At 46.2% G+C, this 26,479-nt stretch overlaps 2 protein-coding genes across 5 annotated transcripts in view; one reads left to right on the top strand and one right to left on the bottom strand.

The window, feature by feature from the left end:
• Positions 1 to 573: 573 nt before the first annotated feature.
• LOC309536335 (F-box only protein 44-like) lies at positions 574 to 9,373 on the top strand (the record flags this gene model as incomplete). Its single annotated transcript, XM_082230474.1, has 6 exons — positions 574 to 745; positions 2,680 to 2,931; positions 5,002 to 5,179; positions 6,822 to 6,917; positions 8,755 to 8,884; positions 9,074 to 9,373. The coding sequence occupies exons 2-6, from the start codon at positions 2,694 to 2,696 to the stop codon at positions 9,371 to 9,373; spliced, it is 942 nt and encodes a 313-aa protein (XP_082086600.1). The 5' UTR covers positions 574 to 745; positions 2,680 to 2,693.
• Positions 9,374 to 13,605: 4,232 nt separating this feature from the next.
• The window catches only part of MTOR (mechanistic target of rapamycin kinase), a 98,497-nt gene continuing 85,623 nt past the window's right edge, over positions 13,606 to 26,479 (bottom strand). For all 4 annotated transcript variants that reach the window (XM_082229642.1, XM_082229644.1, XM_082229643.1 and 1 more), the window contains 15 exons: positions 25,437 to 25,619; positions 24,814 to 24,948; positions 24,501 to 24,675; positions 22,862 to 22,997; positions 22,612 to 22,759; positions 22,146 to 22,268; positions 21,064 to 21,146; positions 20,236 to 20,308; positions 19,507 to 19,581; positions 18,910 to 19,045; positions 18,482 to 18,547; positions 17,235 to 17,315; positions 16,333 to 16,413; positions 15,500 to 15,605; positions 13,606 to 14,508 (listed from right to left, as the gene is read on the bottom strand). In XM_082229642.1, the coding sequence (XP_082085768.1) occupies positions 14,493 to 14,508; positions 15,500 to 15,605; positions 16,333 to 16,413; positions 17,235 to 17,315; positions 18,482 to 18,547; positions 18,910 to 19,045; positions 19,507 to 19,581; positions 20,236 to 20,308; positions 21,064 to 21,146; positions 22,146 to 22,268; positions 22,612 to 22,759; positions 22,862 to 22,997; positions 24,501 to 24,675; positions 24,814 to 24,948; positions 25,437 to 25,619 (1,617 nt within the window). In that variant the 3' untranslated portion in view covers positions 13,606 to 14,492. The remainder of the gene's footprint in view (positions 14,509 to 15,499; positions 15,606 to 16,332; positions 16,414 to 17,234; positions 17,316 to 18,481; positions 18,548 to 18,909; positions 19,046 to 19,506; positions 19,582 to 20,235; positions 20,309 to 21,063; positions 21,147 to 22,145; positions 22,269 to 22,611; positions 22,760 to 22,861; positions 22,998 to 24,500; positions 24,676 to 24,813; positions 24,949 to 25,436; positions 25,620 to 26,479) is intronic.

Genomic DNA, 26,479 nt, shown 5'->3' with positions numbered 1-26,479 from the left:
TTGGGGCCCCCAAGAGAGTGGGGCCCTAAGGTATAGCTTGTTTAGCTTATACGTAAATCCGGCACTGGGTTGGCAGAAATGTCCAAATGTTTCTTTGAGTTGTCCTTGGATCTTCCCGCCCCACTTGCCATCCTCCTCCCCACGCCACATTCCTTGAGAAACTATGACCCCCCCTTTCGTAATTTAAAACATAAAAGCAAGAAGATGTCCACCTCTCTCCCCCTTTTCTTTCTAATGTCTCAACAAACAAAACTGATCTGTTAAAAATGTTACGGGGGGGGGAGGAGAGAGAGAGAGAGAGAGACATTGCACATACTTTTGTAAACCAAGAAAATCTGTAATAAAAATACATTAAAAAAGAGCAAGAAGATCAAGAAGCTGCGCTCTTCTGACACGAGGCTAAGACCCGAAGTCCGTCGTGGGATTTAACTTCCTAGTTAACGTCACACCTCGCGCGTTGGACTGCAGGAGGACCGTATCTGCAAGGAGCTGCGTGAGGACAGCAGACGCGCGTCATCGCCTTGCCCGGGATTCCCATCTCCGGACCGCCCACGGAGGGGGAGGCGCCGCCTGCGTAGTCCGCCCCGCCCCTCTCCGGAGGAGGCAAAGCAGCAGCGGGGTGAAGGGGGAACGGTTCCTGGTTCTCAGCTTCTTCCCACTTGTCCTGCCTGCCTGCCTTCTGAAGCCGAGCGGGGCAGAGACTGCTCATCTTTCCCAGCTGGATCCTGCTCGCTTCCTAGCCCAGGTAAACGCCCCCAAAGGCGTTTGAGAGTAAGGCGCGCCTGGCTGGGGTGGGGGGAGGTCTTAAGTCTTGGGTAAAGGTAAAAGGTAAAGGGACCCCTGACTATTGGGTCCAGTCGTGGCCGACTCTGGGGTTGTGGTGCTCATCTCACTTTATTGGCCGAGGGAGCCGGCGTACAGCTTCCAGGTCATGTGGCCAGCATGACTAAGCCGCTTCTGGTGAACCAGAGCAGCGCACAGAAATGCCGTTTACCTTCCCGTCGGAGTGGTACCTATTTATCTACTTGCATTTTGACGTGCTTTCGAACTGCTAGGTTGGCAGGAGCAGGGACTGAGCAACGGGAGCTCACCCCATCGCGGGGATTTGAACCGCCGACCTTCTGATTGGCAAGTCCTAGGCTCTGTGGTTTAATCCACCAAAGTCTTGGGTAGGATCAGCAAAAAGGGAGTTAGTTGGGCAGTGGTCCCAAGAAGGCTTGGGAGCCGTTCGGTAGCAGAGGGTGGTGAAAGAGGATGCCCCTGAACATGTGCAGAGTGCCACTCTTCCAACATGCTCATGGCCTCAGCTCAGTGCGAGAGAGCAGGAACTGAAACTGGAGAATTGTCTTGCTCATAAAATCTTAGGGTTCTGAAGACCCTCTCTAGTCCAACTTCTGCAATGCAGGAATAAAGCTGTCCCACATGGGGATTGTACCTGCGACCTTGGTGTTATCAGTGCCACACTTCTAACCAACTGAGCTACCCAGTAATGTATCATGCTTATTAGGGTTTGCACGGAATGTTCTTTTATGCCCCCGGTGACAACCCTGCGAGGCAGCCCAGTTCCTATATGCAACCTCTGGATTTCGGAATCTGAGAATACCACTCAGGGAGTGGAGTGGGGGCTGCTGGCATCATGCCCTGTTGTGGGCTTCCTGGTGGGACCTGGTTTGCCTGCCCCCCCCCCGAAGGGTCACAGGATGCTGCATAAGATGGCCCTTTGTGGTCTGATCCAGAAAGGCTCTTCTTGTCTCCCCTTAAACCTCCCCATCACAAAGGGCCGTAGCTCAGAGATCTGCCTTGCATACAAAAGTCCCCAGCATCTCCAGTTACAATTGGGAGACTTCTGCCCAAAATCTTGCCAGTCAGTGTAGACAATACTAAGCCAAGTGGGCCGCTGTTCTGACTCAGTATAATAAAGTTCCTATTTAATGCAGCCGTAATTTGGAACCATGAGGACTAGAATCTTACTTTGTTTTTAGGGAAAAGACCACAGTAGTAGAGTGTACAGAAAGTGCTAGGTTCAGTTCCCAGCATCTCCAGGTTGGGTTGGGACTATCCTCTGCCTGAAGCACTGGAGAGCCGCTGCCAGTCAGTGTAGACAATACTGAGCCAGATGGACCAGCTGGCCTGACTCTGTATAAGGCAGTTTCCTGTGTTCCTATAAGAAGCAGAGAGGGATAGGGATGGGGAACCCGCAGGCAAATCCTCTCTCCCCAGGCTTTGCCCATCACCAGCCTTATTTCATACCTTCCTTAAGAGTTTTTGCCTGGCCTGAATGTGTTCTTGAACTCTGGCTTGCCTGGATGGAGGACAAAGAAGTGTGTGAGCTCCTCTGCTGTACAAAAAGTTCCAAATTAATATTTGCTGCTCTGCCCTATTTTGCTTCTGGCCCCACCCACCATTGGCCCCCGGGAGACTCCCTAGAAAGGAATGTGGCCCTCATGCTGCAGAAGATTCACCACACAGATCTATGGCCCACCTATGCAGCAGAGGCAAAAAAGTCTGAACCGGGGACCACCTGCACCTGCTTTTCTCCTTTTGCTTCTGAAGGCCTCTGACGCTTGGAGACAGCTTCCACGTCAAGGATGCTCATGAGATTGGCATCTGCTTCCTGCAAATGGACTTCATGTGACCCTCTTCCCTTTTATGGTTCTGTTTTGTTTTTCTTCTTCGCAGGCCCTTGAAGGGAGATGACGAACATTGGCAACTTGCCAGACCACGTCATGCTGGACATCTTGTCGCTGATTCCTATGAACGAGCTGATTCTCAGCTGCCGGCTGGTCTGCTCCCGGTGGAGAGACCTGGTGGACTTGCCTATCCTCTGGAGGAGCAAATACCGCCATAAAAATGAGAACTTGAAGAAGACCAAAGAGTTCTATGTTTTTTCTCACCTGGAGAGGAACTTGATCAAGAATCCTTGTGGAGAAGGTGTGGGCCTTTTGGCCTTTTCTTTCTTTTTTTCTGAAATGTCTTTCTCAAAGAATCTGGTATTGGGAAAGCTTTGACCCTGCAGATGTTGCTGAACTACAACTCCCACCAGCCCCAACAAGCATGGCCAGTGGTTCTGCAATGTCTGGAAGGCCAAAGCTTGCCTATACCTGGCCTGCTGGTTGGTGGGAGACCACATGTTTGGATTCTCCCCTCCATCAGATAATCTCCTTGCCTGTGGAAAGGAGGCATCTAAGACCACTGGAGTCTGGTTCATTAGGGTAGACCCCCAGTCTCAGTCTGCCCTCAGGTAGCCCTTGCTTGTCCTGCCTTTTTACTTGCGCCCATTCCATGGGGTAGCACTACCTGTTAATTTCCTCCACCTTAATCCCTGTAGAATTCAGCAAGGTGGGGGATGGGGACAAAGCTGGAATCAGTTGGCTCTGCCTGCCATTGGGTCTAGCGCCACCTACTGTTGGGCTCCCTGCCTTCCACCCTATCAGTCCCAGTGGGCACCAGTCAGCAGTGGACTAGTATGCGGGTGGCGCTGTGGTCTAAACCACTGAGCCTCTTGGGCTTGCTGATCAGAAGGTCAGTGGTTTGAATCCCCGCGATGGGGTAAACTCCCATTGCTCTGTCCCAGCTCCTGCCAACCTAGCAGTTTGAAAGCATGCCAGTGCAAGTAGATAAGTAGATACTGCTGTGGGAAGATAAACTACTTACTGCGCTCTGGTTTCTGTCACAGTGTCCCGTTGCACCAGAAGCAGTTTAGTCAGGCTGGCCCCAAGATCTGGAAAGCTGTTTGTGGACAAACACCGGCTCCCTTGGCCTGAAGCGAGATGAGCATCACACCCCATAGTTGCCTTTGACTGGACTTACCTGTCCAGGGGTCTTTTATCTTTTACCTTTATGTCCACAGTTGCTATTATTACATAGTGGAATATTGAAATGTCTGTGTTCAAAAAAAGGTTAGCTGGACCGCATTATATTTCTGAATGAGAAATTTTGGGGTTTCTAGATAATGGCCACTGGGCCCATCACCTCCTGGCAAATAGAAGGGGAAGAAATTGAGGCAGTGAGAGATTTCACTTTCTTGGGCTCCATGATCACTGCAGATGGTGACAGCAGCCATGAAATTAAAAGATGCCTGCTTCTTGGGAGAAAAGCAATGACAAACCTAGACAGCATCTTAAAAAGTAGAGACATCACCTTGCCAACAAAGGCCCGTATAGTAAAAGCTATGGTTTTCCCAGTAGTGATGTATGGAAGTAAGAGCTGGACCATCAAGAAGGCTGATCGCCGAAGAATTGATGCTTTTGAATTATGGTGCTGGAGGTGACTCTTGAGAGTCCCATGGACTGCAAGAAGATCAAACCGATCCATTCTTAAGGAAATCAGCCCTGAGTGCTCACTGGAAGGACAAATCCTGAAGCTGAGACTCCAATACTTTGGCCACCTCATGAGAAGAGAAGATTCCCTGGAAAAGACCCTGATGTTGGGAAAGATGGAGGGCACAAGGAGAAGGGGACGACAGAGGACGAGATGGTTGGACAGTGTTCTTGAAGCTACCAGCATGAGTTTGACTAAACTGCGGGAGGCAGTGGAAGACAGAAGTGCCTGGCGTGCTCTGGTCCATGGGGTCACAAAGTGTCGGACACGACTAAACGACTAAACAACAACAACAACAAAGATATGGTTGGGGGGGGGAGTTTAGGCTGGTAGCAAGATTGGAGATTAGTAAAATCTTATGAACAGGCAGTAGAGAGAATGCAGCTATAAGTTCCCATTTCCCCCCAAATATTCAGATACGGACACATTTGAGTGGATTTGAATGGAGACAGAAAAAGGGCAATTTAAAAGGACACAAAGTTAGCAAATATACATAGCAGTGGGCAGAAACCCCAGACCTGGGGCAACTGTAGAGCTCCACATCTCTCTTAAAGGTAAAGGACCCCTGGATGGTTAAGTCCAGTCTAAGGAGACTATGGGATTGTGGTGAGAACAGGATATTGGACTAGATGGGCCATTGACCCATCTTATTGCTCTTACGTTCTCATTTTTTTCTCCCAGAGGGCTTGGACTTCTGGGAAACCCAAACATCTCCAAGGGGCCAGTGGAAAACTAAAGAAATGTCAGAAGCGGATTCCTCAAAACTCCAGAAGTGGGATTTCCTTCAGAGGCATTTCTATGTGAAAGATGATGCCATCCCTTATCAAGAGGTTAACAAATGCTTCGCTGCCTATGGTCGGTGAGGATTACAGCGGTGGCTGAGCCATAATTCATGCATGTAGATCATAGAATCATAAGAGCTGGAAGGCACCCTGAGGATCATCTAGTCCAACCCCCCTGCAATACAGGAATATGCAGCTGACCCACTGAAATGAATGCTCATTACTAACTTAGATTGGCTTCAACCTTTGTGTGACCACACTCTAACCAACTGGGCTATCCAGCAGGTAGTACCTCCTCTTCAAATGCAATACAGTGGTACCTTGGTTTTAGAACAGCTTAGTTTATGAACAACTTGGAAATAGAACGCTGCAAGCCGAGAAGTAGGTGTTCTGGTTTGTGAACGTTGCCTTGGAAGAGGAACATGTTCTGCTTCCTGTTGAGTGTGTTCCATTTGTAAATTGAGTCCCCCGCTGCTAATCAGAGGCTGCCTGTTGAGTCTGCTGGCTGTTGAGTTCCGAGCACCAATGCAACACAGAGGTGATATTCGGAGCTTTTGTTTTTGCTATTTTTTGCTCTTTTGTTTGTGTGGCTTTTTTGGTTTTTTTGACTGCGACTTGTTCTTCGTTTTATGGGACTGACTTGTGGCTGTGGCTTATGACTTCATTTTTGTGATTGTGTGGAACCCAGTTCAGCTACTGACTGATTGTGTGACTGCAGAAATGGATAAAAGCCCCCCATCCAAACAATGACTATCATCAGTGCACGTAAGGTGTTTTTTAAAGTTTTTTTATCTTCTACAATACTGTCTTATTTATTTTATAGTACAGTACATTGATACTTTCATTTTATGGATCAGTGGTCTTTTTGATAGTAAAATTCATGATAAATTGCTGTTTTAGGAGTTGTTTTTAAAAGTTTGGGACAGATTAATCCATTTTGCATTACTATCTATGGGAAAGCATGCCTTGGTTTTAGAACGCTTTGGATTTGGAACAGACTTCTGGAACAGATTATGTTTGGGAACCAAGGTACCACTGTAATCACAGAAGGGGATAACTCTACACCAGGGTTTTAATTTTTTTTGGGGGGGAACTCCTCAGATGTTGTTGGGCTCCATTTTTCCTCTGCCCCAGCCAGCATGCCCAGTGGTCAGGAATGTTGGGAGTTGGATGTGTGTGTCTCAAGCAATAACTAAAAGGCCAAAAGTTGTCCATCCCCTCTTTAAAGCTTACAACTGTAGGAACCTTGCAGGATTAGGGTAAAGCCCCATATAAGCCACATTCACACATTACACTCTGATGTCACTTCAGTAAGTCATGGCTTCCCCCAAAGAATTCTGGGAGCTGTAGTTTAAGGGAGCTGAGAGTTGTGAGGAGACCCCCTATTCCCCAAACAGAGCTACAATTCCCACAGTGGCTTAACCCTCAGCCCCTCTTTTCCCAGGGAGCTCTGGGCATGGTAGTTCTGTGAGGGGAACAGGGGTCCGGTAACAACCCTCAGCACCTTTAACAAACTACATCTCCCAGAATTCTTTGGGGGAAGAAGCCATGACTGGCTAAAGTGGCATCAGAGTGTTTATAATGGTGTGAATGTGGGTATCATCTGACATTCTGCTTCCTGCAACAGCCAACCCAATAGGTGTGCGAAGCATGTATTGAAAGCAGCATTGTCCAAACTCTCAGGGTGGTTTTTGATGGCTTTCCCATTTTGTGCCTCAGGCTCTGCGTCAAGTCTCAGCTCATCACTTTAAAGGACGAAGGCTACTGGGACGAGCTGATGGATGAGGGCAGGCCCACGATTGTGGTGAAGGATTGGTGAGTGACTGAGCAACTTGTCCTGGCTGGGGGTGGGATCAGACCAGATAGTACACAGTGAGACAAAGTTCTAAGGTATCTATGAGTGGACAAATCCAGAAGTGGCCAGTGGTTTGGACACAGAATAGTGAGTCTGGCTAGAGGTTGGTAGACCATGAGACTCATAATCTCAGGGTCATGCACTACGCTGGGCAAAAGGATTCCTACATAGACTACATGAGGAGGAGGAGTTAGGATTTGATATCCCGCTTTATCACTACCCTAAGGAGTCTCAAAGCAGCTCACAATCTCCTTTCCCTTCCTGCCCCACAACAAACACTCTGTGAGGTGAGTGAGGTTGAGAGACTTCAAGAAGTGTGACTAGCCCAAGGTCACCCAGCAGCTGCATGTGGAGGAGCGGGGAATCGAACCCAGTTCACCAGATTACGAGTCCACTGCTCTGAACTCACTGAACACCACACTGGCTCACAGTGACCCTCATGGTCCCTTCCAACTCTACAGTTCTGTGATTTTATGCCAAGGCATCCTAGCCACGGGTGGGTGGGGACATGCTGTCTTCTCTCACTCAGCATGGCATGGGGATTCAGTTGATTTTTTCACAATATGGGATATGTCGTTTTCTCTCACTTCTCAGAGCTAGGTAAGGTAAAGGTACCCCTGCCCGTACGGGCCAGTCTTGCCAGACTCTAGGGTTGTGCGCTCATCTCGCTTAAGAGGCCGGGGGCCAGCGCTGTCCGAAGACACTTCCGGGTCATGTGGCCAGCATGACAAGCTGCATCTGGCGAGCCAGCGCAGCACACGGAAACGCCGTTTACCTTCCCGCTAGTAAGCGGTCCCTATTTATCTACTTGCACCCGGGGGTGCTTTCGAACTGCTAGGTTGGCAGGCGCTGGGATCGAGCGACGGGAGCGCACTATGCCGCAGGGATTCAAACCACCGACCTGACGATCGGCAAGTCCTAGGCGCTGAGGTTTTACCCACAGCGCCACCCGCGTCCCTCAGAGCTAGCAGAAATGAAATGAAACACTACGGCTGGGACTGTTTGGGTGTGCTGACTTTACAAGGAAGCAGCCTGTGTTATCGGAAGCTGTATTTTGTGCACATCTGAAGGAGCAAAGGCTCGTTCCCAGGCCCCCTTTGCTGACTGTAAGGCAAAGGGATGGGGAACCTTTGGCCACCCTGATGTTGTTGAACTCCCAGCTCCCATCACAGCCAACTGCAAGGAGCGATGGGAGCTGGCATCTAGCAACACTTGGAGGGCCACAGATTCCCCGGACTAAAGGAGATGTCCAAGTAGTAGCCATTCAGAAAAAGCTGCACACATTGATTATACCCATGAACATCCAAATGTGTCAACTGATAAGGGAAAGGAAGGGCCTGGTGGCAGCCCAAAATGACATATTTGTGCTAGTGAACTTCAGTAGTGGTTATTAGGTCACACAAACACACCACTTCTCTGCTGTGTAGCGATATGCGTGAAGGCCACCATTGTGCCTTCATGAAGGAGGAGAAGGGGACATTGCTGCATCCCAGGTTCTCTGTGGAACGTAACTCACCTTGGCAATTTCGAGTGGTACCCAGTTCAAATTTGATAGCAGAAGTGCCCATTAGGGCTTCATTGATTTCTTCATTTTTAATACCTCGTGAGCCAGTTCTCTGCCAGAAGGCTCCTGACAGAACAAGGTCAGCAATGTGATGGTCATTGCTCTTCCTCTCTCCATCCTGGGGCCAGGGAGATGCTTACATAGGAAGCTGTCTTACACTGAGTCAGGAGATGCAGCGAATCTAACTCTTGGTGTTCTTTTTCCTTGGTCTGCTCTGCCCCTAAAATAAATAGGTTCTATGGTGTTCTTGGCTGCTGCTACCAGCTCTCTGTAAAGCTCTTATCTGCAGACTTCACTGTGATCAGAGAATATTGTTCCAAAGGCCAGTACACGTGCTATTCAGAAGATGAGGAATGGCGCGAGGTAAAGTCAGCTCGGTTCGAAGAGTGGGGTTGGCTGTGGCACTTGGGTGCATCCAGTGGTAAATGGTTCTTTGCGTATTGGGAGGGGGGGGTAAGTGCCTTCTTCCCCAGCCCAAGTGGCCAATCTGTCCTAAACCCAAGCAACTCTGCCATCACCCCCTCTCTCCCCCCAACTGCTCCTCACATTCAGGTTTCGCACACATTTCACAACTTCCCTCCTGGAGTCCGCCACATCTTCTTCCAACACCAAAGCCAAAATCTGAACTGGCAGGAATCCGGCCTTCTGATGAGAAGAGCCAAGCTCTTCAGAATAGCCAGATGCATGAAAACAGACCGAAGGATGAGGATCACCAAAAGCAGCGTCACCATTGGCCCGTTTTCCTTGGACAAAACCATGTACTATAAGGACGGCAGAGAGTTGAGCAGCTGTAGCTTTATTTATTACCGCGGCATCCAGTGTCCCTGCCGTGGCAACTATCTCCACTGGTAACAAGTACTTTTGTTCTCTCCCGTGAGTCCTGCGTGGAGTTCTTCCCCTTGTCCTCCTCTAAAATTTGCACCGGTCTCTATGCAGATTTCAGATGTTCTGAGCTTCTGTCATGTTGTATGCCTGCACCTGCTCACTCTCTCTATAATGGGCATTTCTGGAATTAAAGAACGCAGGCTCTTTCTCGGTGGGCTATGCAGGAGGAGGATGGAAGCTAGCTCTGAAACTGAGATGGTTTTCAGGCAGCAGAGGGTCTTCCGTTTTCACAGCACAAGGTGCAGGGACATGGAACAGGGAATTGACCCATTGAGTGGATAAAACAATCCGTCCGTGCTCTGTCTAGATAAAAGGGCATTAAAGGTAAAGGTAAAGGTAAAGGTACCCCTGCCCGAACGGGCCAGTCTTGACAAACTCTGGGGTTTGTGCGCCCATCTCACATCTATAGGCCGGGGGCCAGCGCTGTCCGGAGACACTTCCAGGTCACGTGGCCAGCGTGACAAAGCTGCATCTGGCGAGCCAGCGCAGCACACGGAACGCCGTTTACCTTCCCGCTGGTAAGCGGTACCTATTTATCTACTTGCTTTCGAACTGCTAGGTTGGCAGGCGCTGGGACCGAACGACGGGAGCGCACCCCGCCGTGGGGATTCGAACCGCCGACCTTTCGATCGGCAAGCCCTAGGCGCTGAGGCTTTTACCCACAGCGCCACCCGGGCATTGGCTATTGCCAATTATTTGACTTTGTGGCTCTTGCATTGTTTGACTTTGTGGCTATACTTTTTTTGGGGGAAGAACAGTCCTGTAATTCTCTGTGGACTTGGTGTGTTTTTCTATCTGACTACTTAGGTGACCATGCCATTCTTGTGACTTGTGTGTGGCCTATGCCTCAGGCAAGCTTCTGCAGAAGTAACTCTATTAATCTGTAAGGTTACTATCCGACTGCTGGTTAGGTTTGCTCACTTGAAATTCATGTCTTTTTTGCTGGCAGGCTCCATGTAGAATTGTTACAGAATGAATTTCTTTTTTTTTTTTAATTCTTTTTATTCATTTTCTAATATCGAACATTAACAACAAACATCAACAATAACAAACACAAACATATAACAAAAAAGACAAACTAAGCAAACATTACAATAATTATCAGTTGACTTCCCTCCATCTCAGTCTTGGGTTATGTTAATGCTAATTCCAATCTGCAGTTTTTTATTATACAGTGTCATCATGTCGCAAGAGTTATGTTACACCTACTGTGATTTTTATGTCTCTAGAATTTGTTTCTATGTATGTTATAAATTTGGACCATTCGTCAATAAACTTTCTACCTTTTTGCTGTCTGATATTCTGCGTCATTCTTGCTAAATCCATATATTCAAATAATTTAATTTGCCAGTCTTTGATAGTCGGAATGTTTGGGGTTTTCCAATTTTGTGCTAATAAAATCCTGGCAGCTACGGTCGCATACTGAAACATTACGTAATCTTCTTTCTTAATCTCATCTCCTATCATTCCCAGGAGGAAGGCTTCAGGCTTTTTAACAAAGGTATATTTAAGTATTTTCTTTAGCTCGTTGTAGATGGAATCCCAGAATTTTTTAATTTCTTCACATTTCCACCACATGTGGTAGAAGGTACCCTCTTTGGATTTACATTTCCAACACCTTCTGTCCCCAGTCTTATACATTTTTTGCAATTTCACGGGGGTGATGTACCAACGGTACATCATCTTTTCCATATTTTCTCTGAGGGCAGTACAGGCAGTAAATTTCATTCCTTTAGACCACAGCTTCGTCCATTTTTCAAAATCCAAATTATATCCAATATCTGTGGCCCATTTTAACATTACTTCTTTAACCTCTACGTCTTTGGTATCCCAATCTAACAATTGATTGTACATTTTAGATAACAATTTAGTTTTACCTTCTATTATCTCTACCTGAAATTTAGATTTTTTCTCGTTCATTCCGATTTTCCTATCCTCCTTCCATAGGGCATTAATCTGATGGTACTGCAGCCAATCTATCAATTTACTTTTCAACTCTTCATACGGTCTGATTTTCCATCTTTCTCCCTCTCTTTCAAGAAGATCTTCATATGTCAATCTTTCAGCTTCCATATTCATTTTTTTAATAGTTAATATATCAATAGGCGATAGCCACCAGGGGGTATTTTTTTCCAATAGTTTTTTGTTCTTTTCCCGCACTTCTAACACTGCCCCTCTGATAATATGATTTGAGAAGCCTTTGTGCACCTTCTCCTTATTCTGCCAAAGATAAGCGTGCCACCCAAATCTTAAATCAAAACCTTCCAAATCCAGCAGGTCTGTATTTTTTAGGGTGACCCATTCTCTAAGCCAACATAGGCACGCGGCTTCAAAGTACAGTCTTAGATTTGGGACCGAGAAACCTCCTCTGTCTTTTCTATCTGTTAGCAATTTAAATCTAATTCTCGGTCTTTTACCTTGCCATATGAATTTGGATAGAATCCTTTGCCAATTTTTAAATATTGCAGTTCCTCTAATCACTGGGACATTTTGGAATAGAAAAAGGAGTTTCGGTAGTATACACATCTTGATAGCAGCCATTCTGCCTGACCAGGAGAGTTTAATCCTATTCCAAATATCTAATTCCTTTTGGATTTCCTTCCAAGTATTAGTGTAGTTATCAGCCATTAGGTTTATATTTTTCATCGTCAACCACACTCCTAAGTATTTTATTTTTTTTACCTCTTTAATTCCTGATTGTCGTTCCAGCTGCCTCTTTTGGTCTTCTCCCATGTTCTTGACCATCATTTTAGTTTTGTTTTTGTTTAACTTGAAGCCCGCTACTTTTCCAAATTCCTCTAGGAGTACCAGAACTTTATCGATACTCTGTATGGGGTCCTCCACTGATATTACCAGGTCATCTGCGTAAGCTTTCAGTTTGAATTCTTTTACTCCAATTCTTATTCCTCTTATCTCCGATGTGTCCCTTATCTTATTTGCAATTACTTCTAGCACCATTATAAAGAGAAGCGGTGACAAGGGACAACCTTGTCTCGTGCCCTTTGCAATTTCAAATGCATCAGATAAGTTGTTATTGATGATCAACTTTGCTCTCTGGTTTGAGTAGATTGCCTTGATTCCTTCGATAAAAGCCCCTTCTATTCCTGCGGCCTCCATACACTTTAGAAGAAATTTCCAAGATACATTGTCGAATGCTTTCTCTGCGTCGATGAAAATTAATGCTGTAGGAATTTCGTTCTTTCTGTCCAAGTATTCGACAATGTTTATTATGTGCCTAACATTGTCTTTTAGATGCCTATTAGGAAGGAATCCAGCTTGGTCCGAATGTATTGCATTTACTAGATATCCGTTACAGAATGAATTTCATTGCCATTTGACCTTGCTGTTTACATTCTCCTATATACCTCTGTCATATGTGTGTGTTTATACAGAGGACAGCACTTTATGCATCTGATGAAGGCAACTCTAGCCCACAAAAGCATCTGCCATAAAAAATGATCCAGACTTTAAAGATACCACAAGGCTCTTGATTTTGTTGTTGTTGCAGCAGACATGCAAGGCTTTTTGAAGGATCTATAAGGGAATGACAAAGGTTCCCCCATCCCTGCTCTACTGAAAATATTAGGTGGATGGACTAAATGCGGTATCAATGTGTGAAACTCAATGTAAAGCTTTACTGGGAATGTTGATAGCAGACGGGCATTAATTATCGGGAGGGGGGGGAATTGAAGATTAAAATGGGACAGCTCTAAACAGACTTGAAGCAATCACCGTTCTGGTTTATCCCTGTGTGAACTTGTTACCTGAATTGTATAGATGGGTCAGAAAGTGACGTGAAATGGTAACAGTCCTATGTGCAGAGACTATGATGGTGTGAACTGCTGGGGGTGCTTTACATAATATAAGTGCTGAAATAAATAAATGAAAAGACCATGCCACTTCCTTTCTGCATGTGGGGGAACTACGTGAACATTGCACCCCAGGTGAAGGAGACAAGTTTGGATACCATCTAGGTTTCCCATCTGGTGGTGTAAGTTTCATCACTGGGGGCAATATGCCCGTGTGTTTTCAATGGACGGATCTGAAAGTGAAACCAAGATGATCCATTCCCCCTCTGCAAGGACTGCACTGTCCCTTTTCATTACAATATGTGAACTGGCATAGGAATGTTTCCCTGCTCATTTGCTCCCCACTGTCCCGAGTCATGCAGTCATGGATGAAAACATTCAGAATCCAGCTTCACACAGTTTGGTGTACTTTTTATTGGCACAAAAATTATCCAACTACAACATGGCATCTAAATATCAGTACACTTCTTTGTGCATTTTACTTTATATTTGTTTCATTAATGAAGTCATGACATTATGGGTTCACTCCAGGCTTTCCAAGCACCCATTTTTATACCCTTCCAGGCCCGTCATCACTGGCTTTATGCTCAACATTAATGCTCCCCCACCCCCATTTCTCTCTTTGCTCTGTGCGAGTATGGAAGACTTCCCAGAGGCACAAGCTTGTCTCTTGCAATCCCCAACCCAATTATGATGTTCAGCTCTTACAGAGTCTCTCGTGATTTCTTTGGGCTCTTCCATGCACATTTAGCCAGAAACATGCTTACAAATGCGTTTTCCAACACAAGTGTCAGTCACAATCTGCTTGGGGCAATGTCAAGCAACGAGCAACAGGCTGCAGTTCTAAAGAGGCCTCTGTGCCTTTCCAAAACCTGATCAAGGTCACTTGGGTCATGGAAGTGAATTCACTACTGCTTGGCCACGTTACTGACTTCCTGTATCTTGAAAATACAGTCTCGCTCCTAACTTTTTTCTTGCCAAGTCATCCCCCAGCGACCACATTAGTCAACGTCTGGTCAGTATCAGTTCCTTTTTAAAGCACTCTGGAAACTCTGTCGTGTTTCATTACTGCCCAGCGGGCATCAGCAGTTGCAAATCAGCTCAAAACAAACTTTTAATATACAGTTCTCATTTACAGTTCAAAGTATTTGATGAAAGGCAATTCTCACCCTGCCCACACAGTCCTTGTTCCCCTCTCAGCTTCTGAGAAGAAACATGCTGGGAGCGGAGAAGCCTTGAGAAGGAAAGGCTAAGGATGTTCCATCATGTGTCTTCTGTTACCAAAAAGGGCACCTAAGGGAAGAAAGGGACAAATGTGATAGACTGGCTCATGATTTGGCCAGGATGTCCCATACAACAGGGGTGGGGAACCTTGGCTCTGCGGGCCAAACTTGGCCCGCAGGTTTTGGGCTAGGCATGCCCACCCACTCCACCCCTGACATCAGGTTTGTGTGTCTGCTTGTTGCATTTACAGTGGTACCTCGGGTTCAGGTTACATACGCTTCAGGTTACAGACTCTGCTAACCCAGAAATATTACCTCAGGTTAAGAACTTTGCTTCAGGATGAGAACAGAAATTGTGCTCCGGCGGCCGCAGGAGGCCCCATTAGCTAAAGTGGTGCTTCAGGTTAAGAACAGTTTCAGCTTAAGAACGGACCTCCGGAACGAATTAAGTACTTAACCCGAGGTACCACTGTATATCCCACCTTTTCTCTAAGGAGTTCAAGGTGGCATATACTACTCTCTTCCTCTCCATTTTATCCTCACAACAACCCTGTAAGGTAAGGTTAGGCTAAAAGACTGACTGGCCCAAGTCCACTCAGTGAGTTTCACACTTGAGCAGGGATTTGAACCCTGGTCTGACTCTCCAACCACGACACCACTGGAGTTGCTTCATATTACAAAGAAACAAGCATGCAGAAGTAAGACATAAGAGTCCACATCCAGAACAGATTAATTTTATTATCTGAACCTCAGCACACCTAATACCCCATCCTATAGATGATTTGTCAGCTGCCAGCATTTTGGACTATAAGCTGATTGGGACAAGGACCTGGATTTTTCTGTTTATATCAGGTATGGAACAGATAAGGGCTTGAAAGGAGCGCCTGATTATTCTTTTGCTGATTACTTCTGTTGCTATTGAATGGAAATTGCCTCTCCTTCCCAACACTGCTCCTTGAGCCTCCTTGGCTAGTAAGGTGAACAAACCAGTCATTCTGTTTGCTTCCTACTTAGGGCATCTCATGAGGAAAGAGTGAAGTTTGTGAAGTTACAAAACTTACCATCCGATGTAGCACTGGCAAAGGTTCTCGTGGGAGGTAGCCTGCTTAATTAGAAGTTCTACTTGTGTGGGCACATCCAGTGTTTCGTCGTGAGAGAAGTCCCGTCCTTTGCAGCAAGAAAGAGAAAGAGAGAACAATTAGGAGTGTCGCAAGCTCACCTGCGCATTTCTGTTGCTCTGGAACAAAACCAAATACAAAAGAAACAGGTGGAATGGTGTATACCGTAGTTAGGACCAGGTGTGAGGAAAAACCTTTGGCCCTCCTGATCTCACTAAACTACAAGCTCCCAGGACCCCTGGCCCTGCTTGCTGGGGCCAATGGGTTGCAGTTCAGGGAAATCAGGAGAGGCAAAGGTTCCCCACACTCGATAAAGACAAAGGGTCATATCCAACTAAGTCCTCCTCACAGCAAACCCACTGAAATTAATGCTCATGACTAACTTAGATCCATTAGTTTCAAGGGTCTACTCTGAGTAGGACTAACCTTGGGAGCAACCCAAATAAAGTATATAAGCATCTACAGTGGATTCTCTATGAGTTTTTCCTCCTCCCAATAAGTGGCTTTTCTTTTTCTTCCGAGAGGAAAGGGACTCTGCTTCAGTTTAGTGGCCCTCCTCCATCCCATGATTCAGCATCTTGCCCCCCACTTCCCTCCTCTCCCCTACACAGTTGCACTGAATTTTAAGACTGTAAGCTACAGCACCATCCACACACAGTTATGATTCTATCTAAATAAATAGGTAAGTAATAAGCACCAACAAAGCACCTGGATTCAAATATAATATAAGTGTTTATATTCATCTTTTGTGTTTTGCAGAATATGGCATTACTTACCAGTGAGTTTATCACGGACCCTGTTGATAATCTGTATAGCCTTTTTATTTAGAGCCTCTGGTTTCACAAGACCGTCCCCTACTAAAAGGCAAAAACACAAAAGAGAAAGGGATAACCTTAAGACCTGAAACCTAAAATAAATGTGTAGCGGTGGCATAAAACCCTCGGCCCCTGACACTGGTTGGAAGGGAGAATCAAGCGAGTTACAGGTATTTTTTTGTACAGTTCTGGCCACCCCCTTCTTCAGAGAACTAAACTGATCAGAGGTTGGTGAACCTGCCCTGTAATAAAAAAGTTATAGCACTTGGGGCTTCTCAGTTTAATGGGGGAGGGAAATATGACTGAAAGGAGAATATGACGGGGTCTATAGTATTATTAGTGACAGGACTATTTGGCCTCTCTCCTGATACTGGGACTTTGGGTCACACATTGAAAACCAATGAGTGGCAGACACAGGATGTTTTTCACACAACACGGAATTAGGAACTGGCTACCCCAAGGTGTTGAGATGACCACTAGCTTAGATGGATCTGAAAAAAGAAGTGTAGAAAAATTCAGAGGACAGGCTATGCAACGGTTATTAAATAAGACATTGCTTTAATTTTTTTTAAAAAATGGAAATAAAATTTCAGAGGCAGGTTAGCTCTGAACAAACTTGGTGCTATGAATATCCAGTGGGGGAGAGCTGCAGCCTTCATGCCTTGCTTATAGGCTCCTTGGAAGGCGTCTGGTTGGGAGATGGGAAGCTGGACTAGACAGACCTTTAGGTCTTGATTCCACAGGGCTCTTTTTATGCCCACTCTACCCCATCAGAGGCAGTTTGGATTCCACATTTCGGGTCCTTAACACCAACAGCGGCGGAACAGAAGACCCAAGTGCTCCCTCAAGGGGTCCAAACTTACTGAAGGAATGGATGGATTCAGGCACCGTGGTCCCAGCTTTCTTGTGGGCCGTTTCACCCAGCTCCACACTGTCCAGCATTTCTAAGAGGGAAGGAGGGAGGGATGATCAGACCAAAAGACAAATATGCAATTCCTTCCATGACTTTGCTGCTTGGAGCTGCCTCACTTTAGGATGCTGGGTGTGTTGGGAAACTGTACGTGCAGCTACTCACACAGAGTCAATTAAGGTTTGGCAGACAGCCAGAAGGCAATCTGAATGAGTAAGTCTGCCTGGTGATAACAGAGGCATGGAGACAGCTTCCTGATTGGTCAAGCTCTCTCAAGGGAGTGATAATTAATGGCCTACTAACTGGAATGTGTTAGTTCGTGAGTTCAGAAGTTCAGTAGTTCAGTGTGGGAGTTGAGAGTTGTGTCAGAGAGAGCTAGCAAAAGATCCGTGTTCTATTCCTCTAAGTAGTCCACTGTATATAATAAACACCTAACTACAAGTTCCTGGTTCCTGCTTCGTCTATCCTGTCTGCAGCCAAGTCGCCGATTGCTTCCGTGGATTCTGCGTGTACTCTGCTAGGTCTGGCTAAGTTCCTGCAACTAGTCAGAAAGTTGTGAAACACCAAATAGGTTTTACCAAAGGCTGTTGGTAAGAGCTGGGCTTTGCTTACTGGCCACTGTGTTCCCATAGAGCAAGACAGGGAAATCTCTGACCTGGGGGCCAAATACAGCCCCTCCCAAGCTTCTCCGCCCCTCACTATCCCTGCTGGTACAAAAGTTAAGGGTCACTGACTGTTGTCCCATCCACTACCAAAAAATGGCTCCTGGAATGTTTCTACCTCAAGGAAACACTGCCTTTGGGTTAAAAAAGGTTCCCCACCTCTGCCACCCAGCAGCTTTATAGGGGCTAACTAGTTTGGATTGTGGGAACTGCATCAGCCTTAGCTGAAAAGCTGCTTCACTGCAGCACACTTAGGTGCAACAAAGCAGCCTCTGTTTTAGCACCTGCCTGGTGCTCTCATCTCCCCACCCCTGCCTGAGTTTAAGCATATTTCCCATGAGGAAGGGGGAAAGAGAAAACTGTTCAATGCCCCATTTCAGAAACCAGAAGGGCTTTGGCCATGGAATCCTGGGCCCACCAAGCTCCCTTCTTGTTGCAGTTTAATTAGGGAAAGGGAAACTATTCTGGCGCTACCTAAATGAAGGATATCCCACACAAAAGGACAACAACAAAAAGCACTGTTTGGGCCAATACTCACCTACTGACTGGCCAGCAGAGTAGGAGTCCGTCCGTGTCCGTGATCGCTTGTTGCCTTTTGTGTTTGCTGCAAAAGAGACAGAAAAAGAAAGGTTCAGTGCATTGCAGGTTTTCCTTATGGGCCTTAATTTGTTCAGCTGCTGTTCCAGACAACTAAGTCTGGGGACAGACTTCCTCCATAAGACCAACTTTGGTGGATCAGACTAGTAAGTTTGTCTAGTTCAACATTCTGCTTCTTACAGCAGCTAGCCAGTTGCCACTATTTATCCCAGGGCATGAAGGCCACCACTCTCCCTCCACAGTAGCTCCACAACCACGGGCAGTCAGCAGCAAGCCACACTGCTCAGAAGACAAGTTGGCCAGGGCAACTGGATGCCTAAACTGGTCTTCTTCTGCCTCACTTCTCTCTTATTCTCCAGGCAAACTTACTATCCATCAGCCTCCAGTTCAGCAAGGGGTCATAGACAAAGGCTTCCAGCACAGCCATGACGCTGTCTTTGTGTTCTCGCAAGACTTCCATGACAGTGTGGCAAGTGATTCTGTAGTTTCCATCTAAGCCAGTCACCTGCAGGGGGAGAGAGAAGAGAGGAATCATTTATTTATGATTTGCTTCCGAAAACATACACAACACTCTGCTGCAGCCTTACATTACAGGGAAAATCTATAGCAGGTAAGTAACAGCAAAGTTACTTACCCTTCTTGTTCAAGAAGACTGACCCTTCTTGTTCAAGAGCCCCCGATAAGCCTCTAAACCAAGGATGGGGAACCTGTGGCTCTCCATACGCTAGAACCCCTGAACTCCCATCAGCCTCAGTCAGCATGGCCAGTAGTCAGGGATGATGGGAATTGTAGTCCAGCATCATATGGAGGGTCACAGGTTCCCCATCCCAGCTCCAAATGAAAGCAAACGACTGAACTAATTGTCTGTTGAAGAAGAAGGGGGAAATGTCTATCGCCTTTTGATGGCATCCTTATGTTTCCCATATTATGGCTCCACAGTTAAGAGGCATTTCTCCTCCTGCTTACCTCCATGGCGTTTGTCAGCATCCTTGTCAGCCTGAAAGGAATCTTCTCAGGGAACTTTTCCCTGGTCATCGCCACCTAGAACCAGGATGGAAGAAAGGCAATTAAATTAAGACATATGTTGTAAGCCGCCCAGAGAGGCTGGGGAAACACAGCCAGATGGGTGGGGTATAAATAATAAAATTATTATTATTATTACACTGATGGGGCAGGATTCTTAAGGCCAAAAGAAATTAGTGCACGGGGCAGCGGCAACTGAATTCCCTGACAATTTAATTTTAACTTAAATTAACTGGGGCTTCCTCCATCCCACCTGAGTAGGGTCAGGGCAGCAATGCTAGGAAAAGAGGAGGGTGGGAGAGAGAAGTCCAATCTTTTTCCTCGTGCCATTTCATAGATCTTTATGATATTCCTGCAGCAGTTGCTATTAGCCCTGCCGCAAAACACACACAGATCTCTGCTTTCAAGGGCAAATTAAAACATCCATATTGTTTCAGTTTTGGCTCCCAATGCATTATGCAAGGCTTTCTTCAGGAACTGGGAACACAAAGGTTGTTAGACTCCAACTTCCAGCAGCCCAAACAGCCAGCATGCCTGGTGGTCAGGGATGATGGGAGCTGTAGTCCAGCAGCATCTGGAGGGATGTACATTTCTCAGCTTCCTTCCTTCCCACCCGCTGTGCCTTCACACTTCTAACTTCCATCCCGCTTTCTGAAAACAGAATCGTGTTACCTCAAAACAGTCTCCAAAATCAATGTGCAGAATCTTGCCACTCAGCCTGTCGAGCATAAGGTTGGAGGGATGCCTGTCGAAGCAACAGAACAATGAATAATTAGTGAACAATTCTCCACAAACTGCTTTGGTCCTCTATGTCCTGTCGGAACAGATCCTTGATTGTGGCCCAAGAACACTGTAAATGCACGTTCTTCCCATGTTTTATCACTATTTCATCTTCCTCTTGCAGGGCAAATTTTAGATAGTTCTTACTTATTTTGTTGGCACATGTTATTCCTTGAGATATTGTTTTAAACCAGGGGCGAATAATCTCTGCCCCCGTCTCCCAATGTTGTTAGATTTCAACTCCAGCCTGCAAAGGAAGATGATGGGAGTTGGGGAGCCCAACAACATGTGGAGGGCTGCAGGTCTGGTCCCCTGTTTTAAACAGTTGCAAGCCACCTTTTGTCAAAAGGGTAGAAATACTTTATACCAAGAAAAGCACTGGCAGCTGATCCAGGAGACAAAGGCATGGATATGAACTTAAGATGAGTCTGCTGGATCAAGCCAAAGGCCCATCTAGCCTGGTCTCACAGTGGCCAACCAGATGCCTCTGCTGGGAAGCCCACAAGCAGGGCCTGAGCACAACAGGACTCTGCCCACCTGCAGTTTCAAGCAACTGGCATTCATAGGCATAATGCCTTTGAAAGTAGAGGGAGAACACAGTCATCATGTCTAGTAGCCTGAGATTTCATTGCCTGCTTCTCCTGCTCCAGGTGCAATGATTGCTTTGATTACTGAATGCATTTTTTTTTTTTAAGGGAAAAAGAGTTCAGTTCTGCTTGCCTGTCACCAAGGCCCAAAATGTAACCAACCATCGACATCACTGCTAACGATCGAGTGTAATTTGTTCTTCTGTCGAACCACACCTAAAGAGGAACACGGATCATAGATGTGAGTGAAACGTATTTGCCAGAGAAATGGTTTGAGATGGGGCAGCATTAAGGAACAAATTCCGCAACTGTTAAATTTATGCAAGGGAATGCCAACCAGAGATTGGGCTGGATATTTTAAAATCCATGGACTAGGCCCAGGGTAGACTCAGATAAATTAATGGACATGACAAACTTGGGTCTACTCTGAGTAGGACTTAGTTGGATACAACCTAAAGTGAAATCCAGTCAGAGCTTTCCCTGCTCTCTTGCACAACTATTTGCACGCCCCATATATTCCTTCCAAACCCACACAGGTATGAATCTCAATTGTCCACCGTGATGATCCTTTCCTCTCGGAACCATCAACCATCTATAAAAGGCCCTTCCCTGCAATGAGGTTTGTGAACATTTCATGCACAGTCAGGTTAACAGGCACTGTTCAGCCTTTTCTATTCACAGAAACAAAAGTTGTGGCTGTTATGACTGTGGCTTTTGTTCTTCAAGTCGTAGGTAGGCGTTACTTTTTATTTTTTGCTAGCAGCAAGCTCAAAGTGATTTTGCCTGGCACATATTTTTAAATCTGAGGCATTTGTATTTTCTATCAGACTTGGACAGTTTAGAGGGCTGGAAACTAGTCTCATATTTGTCCTTCTTCTCATTACCCTTCCTGTGTTCTACCCCCCCTTCATTTCCTGGGTTGTGCAAACCCAAGTTTACCTAGTGCAAATGTCACAGTAAGCATTGGCTTGCTTAAACCAGGAAGCAAAGGGAGTAAAATTGGAGTGTGTGAGCCTGAGACTTGCTTCCAATTCTCCAAACCATGGTTTGAGATTGACCCAACCTACCACAGAACACGCAATATCTAGCGCTAGGGAATATAAAGTAGCAACTTTGATAACTAGAAGTTGTATTCTATCGTTCTTCATTCACTGATTGAAATATGCCTGATCTAAGTCTGCAAGTACTTCAGAAAGCATTCAGAGCCTGTTGTACCTCTGAGCTGGGACTCTTCAGCCAAAGAAGCTTGGCGAGATCATCCCCGGCTGTATTATTAACAGCATGTTCAAACACCTCCACCTTCTGCATCAGAGTGAGGTGATCGTAATCAGGAGCCATCTGAAAATAATTGGAGAAAGACAACATTTAACAGCTACCATGTTTCTCAAGGAGACACAAGAAGATACATTTTTACGAAGTACAGGAAGGGAACATAAGAAGCTGCCGTATACCAAGCTAGACCATTGGGTCCATCCAGCTCTGTAATGTCTACACTGACTGGCAGCAGTTCTCCATGGTTTCAGTCTGAAGTCTCTTATAGACCTAACATGGGTTGTCAAGGATTAAAACATGTGCTTTACCACTGAGCTATGGTTCTTTTCTACGTAAGAGCTCCAAAGGCAACCTTAACTCTTCCCCCCTGTGAAGAACTTAGAATCTTCTATTGCAGGCCCAGCCTTACCCTCAGCATGATGCGGTGTTCAATGTTGAGCAGAATCTTCTTCTTTTCTCGGTAGTCTCGGATGAGTGCGTGCAGAGTGTCACAGTGGGGCACCCAGCCAATAAGCCCCGAGTTTGTAGAAAGTGGAATAACTGCATATCTTTGGATGCTGGAAGGAGAGGGAGAAGGATATTCAACTTTTGAAAAAATTGCCTGCCCCAGCTTTATTGAAAATACACTCATTCCAACAACCGGGTTTCCTGCAACACACCTGAGATTTTTACGCAGGGATGTTGGGTCGTTGGCTAGCAGAGTGTTCACAAGGCCAAAAAGCTGCATAACTCTTTCATCCTGACGCAGATCTTCATGGCCCTTCAGAAGGAAGACAAATTCGTGCCCGTTGCTACCTGTGTGGGAAAAGGAGAAGGTTTCTTAAGTTGTGTAAACTCAGATGAAGGTTTGGAGGGAGCTGGGTATGAATATGCCCCCTAGTCAAATTGAGGGTTTCTCTCCCTCAACAATCAAATAGTATATACATTTTATGACATAAAATAAAGTTTTGTGCTCTCTTTCTCTTGTACCATGTCTTGCATGACATTGCTTTCCATTCCATTTCTTTCAGTATTCTTCTGGTCAAACAAAAACTGGAATCATTCTGCTCTTGTTAAGCTACTTCTGGTCAGTTCAAAAAGTGCTAGCAAGCTTGCCTCAAAGAATCACAGAGCTGGAAGGAACCCCAAGGGTCATCTTGTCCAACCCCCTGCAATGCAGGAATCTCAACTAAAGCATCCATAACAATTTGCCTGTCTTATCACTCATAAGCCAGCTGCACTTTTTTTTTAATACACGATAAAAAGTAAAGAGAGACTTAATGAACAATGATTAAGAACAAGTTGCCCACACATCAGAGAAAAACCAGGGCACTTTGGATAGATATGTGATCATCAGCAAGCCTAAGAGAGGAAAATCTTTAAAGGGTTTTGGGGACAAAGCCATCAATCACTTCTGCATACTGGGGGGAAACTGACAGAGGCCTCACACCCCCCCTTCTGGCCAACCCTCTGGAGGGGCCATATCCCAGTGGTAGGAGAGGCCAGAGGCAAAAGTGGGTGGAGCAATGAATGCATTTTTTTACCTTGAATAGTGTACAGTAGGCTGGTTTCTACACAAAATCACACAACCGTCTCTATCTACCCATGCAAGCAAAAGGCATTACTGGAGCTCAAGGGCACATTACAGTCAGCAAAAAAACTTGGAGAAAGTAGGCCGGTGAGGGACACCTGGGGAGAGTCCCAAGAGGCTGGAAGACTGCACTTGGTCCCAGGACCAGAAGTTCCTCACCCCTTCTTTAGCTACTTTGGCTACTGACAAACCTATGTATTGTACAGTTTATGAGTACATCTATTCCCCCTCCCTGGGACGTGGGTGGCACTGTGGGTTAAACCACAGAGCCTAGGACTTGCCAATCAGAAGGCTAGCAGTTCGAATCCCCATGATGGGGTGAGCTCCCGTTGCTCAGTCCCTGCTCCTGCCAACCTAGCAGTTCGAAAGCATGTCAAAGTGCAAGTAGATAAATAGGTACCGCTCCAGTGGGAAGGTAAATGGCATTTCCGTGTGCTGTTCTGGTTCGCCAGAAGCGGCTTAGTCATGCTACCCACATGACCCGGAAGCTGTACGCCGGCTCCCTTAGCCAGTAAAGTGAGATGAGCGCCACAACCCCAGAGTTGGCCACGACTGGACCTAATGGTCAGGGGTCCCTTTACCTTTTATTCCCCCTCCCATCCTCCCCCCTCTAAATCAGTGATCATCAGAACACCAGAGAGAAAGACAAACAGAGAGACTGAAAACTAAAGCTGGGAAGAAGGTATGTGTGCTTCTTCACCCATTGAAAAAAAAAGTCAATTTCTTACCCATTAAGGTTAACTTCCTAGGCCTCTGTTTGGACGTGATGACTTGCAATGATGGCGCAATAGACTGGATGCGGATGACTTGCTGGTTAGGGTCGTATGTCCCTGGGACTGCTAGCTCCAAATCTCGGCACATCAGGAGTTTGGGTGAGACGTACTGGAGCTCCAAGGAGGTCAGCTGCCAGCAAAAAGGCGAAGCGGGTAGACAAAAGTAGAGCATTTTAATACAGGCAGTTTGAAGTGCCTGTTGAATGGTTGCCAATGGTAGATCCCACCCCTACCCCCAAGGGGAAAAACCCTGTGCCTCTCAGTCTACCTGTGGCAGCTGCTTAGAGATGCGCCTGAACACGTGATAATAGAGATCCCAGGCTTGGGTGAGGTCCTTCACATTTCCTGATTTCATGTATTTCCTGCACCATTCCTGGGCCTCCATCAGATCTCTGCCGTAAGCCTGCCGAGCAAGGAGAAAAATTAGCCCATCACTCTATGGTTGCTGACTACTGCGGAGACTGCTGAGGGGTTGTACTGCCGCATAGTACTCAATTGTGCTAAATTTCTTCAGAAAAGGTGGGCAAATCTGCCTCAACATACAGGGTTCTTTGTTTTTCTTTCTTTCCCCTAAGCTTCAATCTTGGCCAAGTTCTTATAACTTGCTACTTCCAAAAGACCGACCCATGAAGCAAAGAGGCTGAAACACCTTGTGATTAGTTGTTTGTGTATTGCAGGTTTTGCTGGGACCAGCCAGCAGGGTCAATGGTCAGGGCTGATGGTGTTGTAGCATCCAAAACACCTGGAGTAGCCACGTATGTTATTATTCAATGAGGCTGCTCATTTCAGGATTAAAACATTCCTAATGTGAACCACTCACAATTCTTGCTTTGTGGACCTGGACTTGGAATTGCAGCAGATATTGGCAGTCCTCAACTCTCATTTTCATACCTGGTTGAAGGAAGTTTCCTTAAGAGTCTGAGGCCCACGCTCCATCATGGCATGAAGGGGCTCCAGCACTTCAAACATCCCTTTGACGTTCCTCTCTCCAAAATAGAGACGCGATGCCTCCTCCAGCCCCTCGTGCCACATCTCATGCCAGAGGATGGCCACACGGATCAGTTCTTCGCTCACCTGAATGGAACACATGATGGAAATCACTGCCTTGTATATATACAAGGGCCCACCTGAACCTTTGGCAGCAGCAGTTTTCAGGTTGGGGTGTCTTTGTGTGTGTTCCCCAGCCCTGTTATCTTGGGACAACCTGGGGTGGGGAACCTTATTTTAGCCAGAGGGACACACCCTTCAGAGCCACTTCCTGGGGTCTACATAATGCAGCGGGCAGGGCCAGTGGCACAACTGATGTGACTCCTACCTTTGCACACAAGGCAAACTTTCCAAACACACAAGTCAGGTTCTCTGTACCACACAGAGACAGACACAACTCTCTGTGTTCCATATCAAAACCTCCGGGTATAGAGAGGTATATAAATTCTATTAATAATAATAAGAAGAAGAAGAAGAAGAAGAAGAAGGCTAGCAAGAAGTATTATCTGTTGCAGGGGTTAATAGTACTTCTGACTGACCACAAGAGGGAGCTTAAGGAGCGTCTTAAAACACTGTGGTGCTACGTTGCACAATCCCAACATCAGCATGTGAGCATATGAGCCTACTGTACCAAATTACAGTTCTATTTATTTAACGCATTTTGCTCCCACTCTCCATCCAAGAAAGTCTCCCAGAGCAGAATTCAATGAAGAAACATTTCTCTCTCACTTTCTGCCTCCCCCTGATGTTCATGCACCTGTGAGCTCATGAGAGATTTAAACATGCCCCCCCCCGTGTTTTCGTTAACCATTTGACTTTGAAAGTGGGGTTCAGAGAAGGACAGGGGCTTTCAGTGGGGAGAGCTAAGAACAGGCTTCCTCAACCTCGGCCCTCCAGATGTTTTTGGACCAGTGCAGGACTAGCTAGCAGGACCAGTGGTCAGGGAT

This window comes from Podarcis vaucheri, assembly GCF_965113315.1.
Source record: "Podarcis vaucheri genome assembly, chromosome: 7".
Classification (NCBI taxonomy): Eukaryota; Metazoa; Chordata; class Lepidosauria; order Squamata; family Lacertidae; genus Podarcis; species Podarcis vaucheri.
This window is presented reverse-complemented; position numbering and strand designations above follow the sequence as displayed.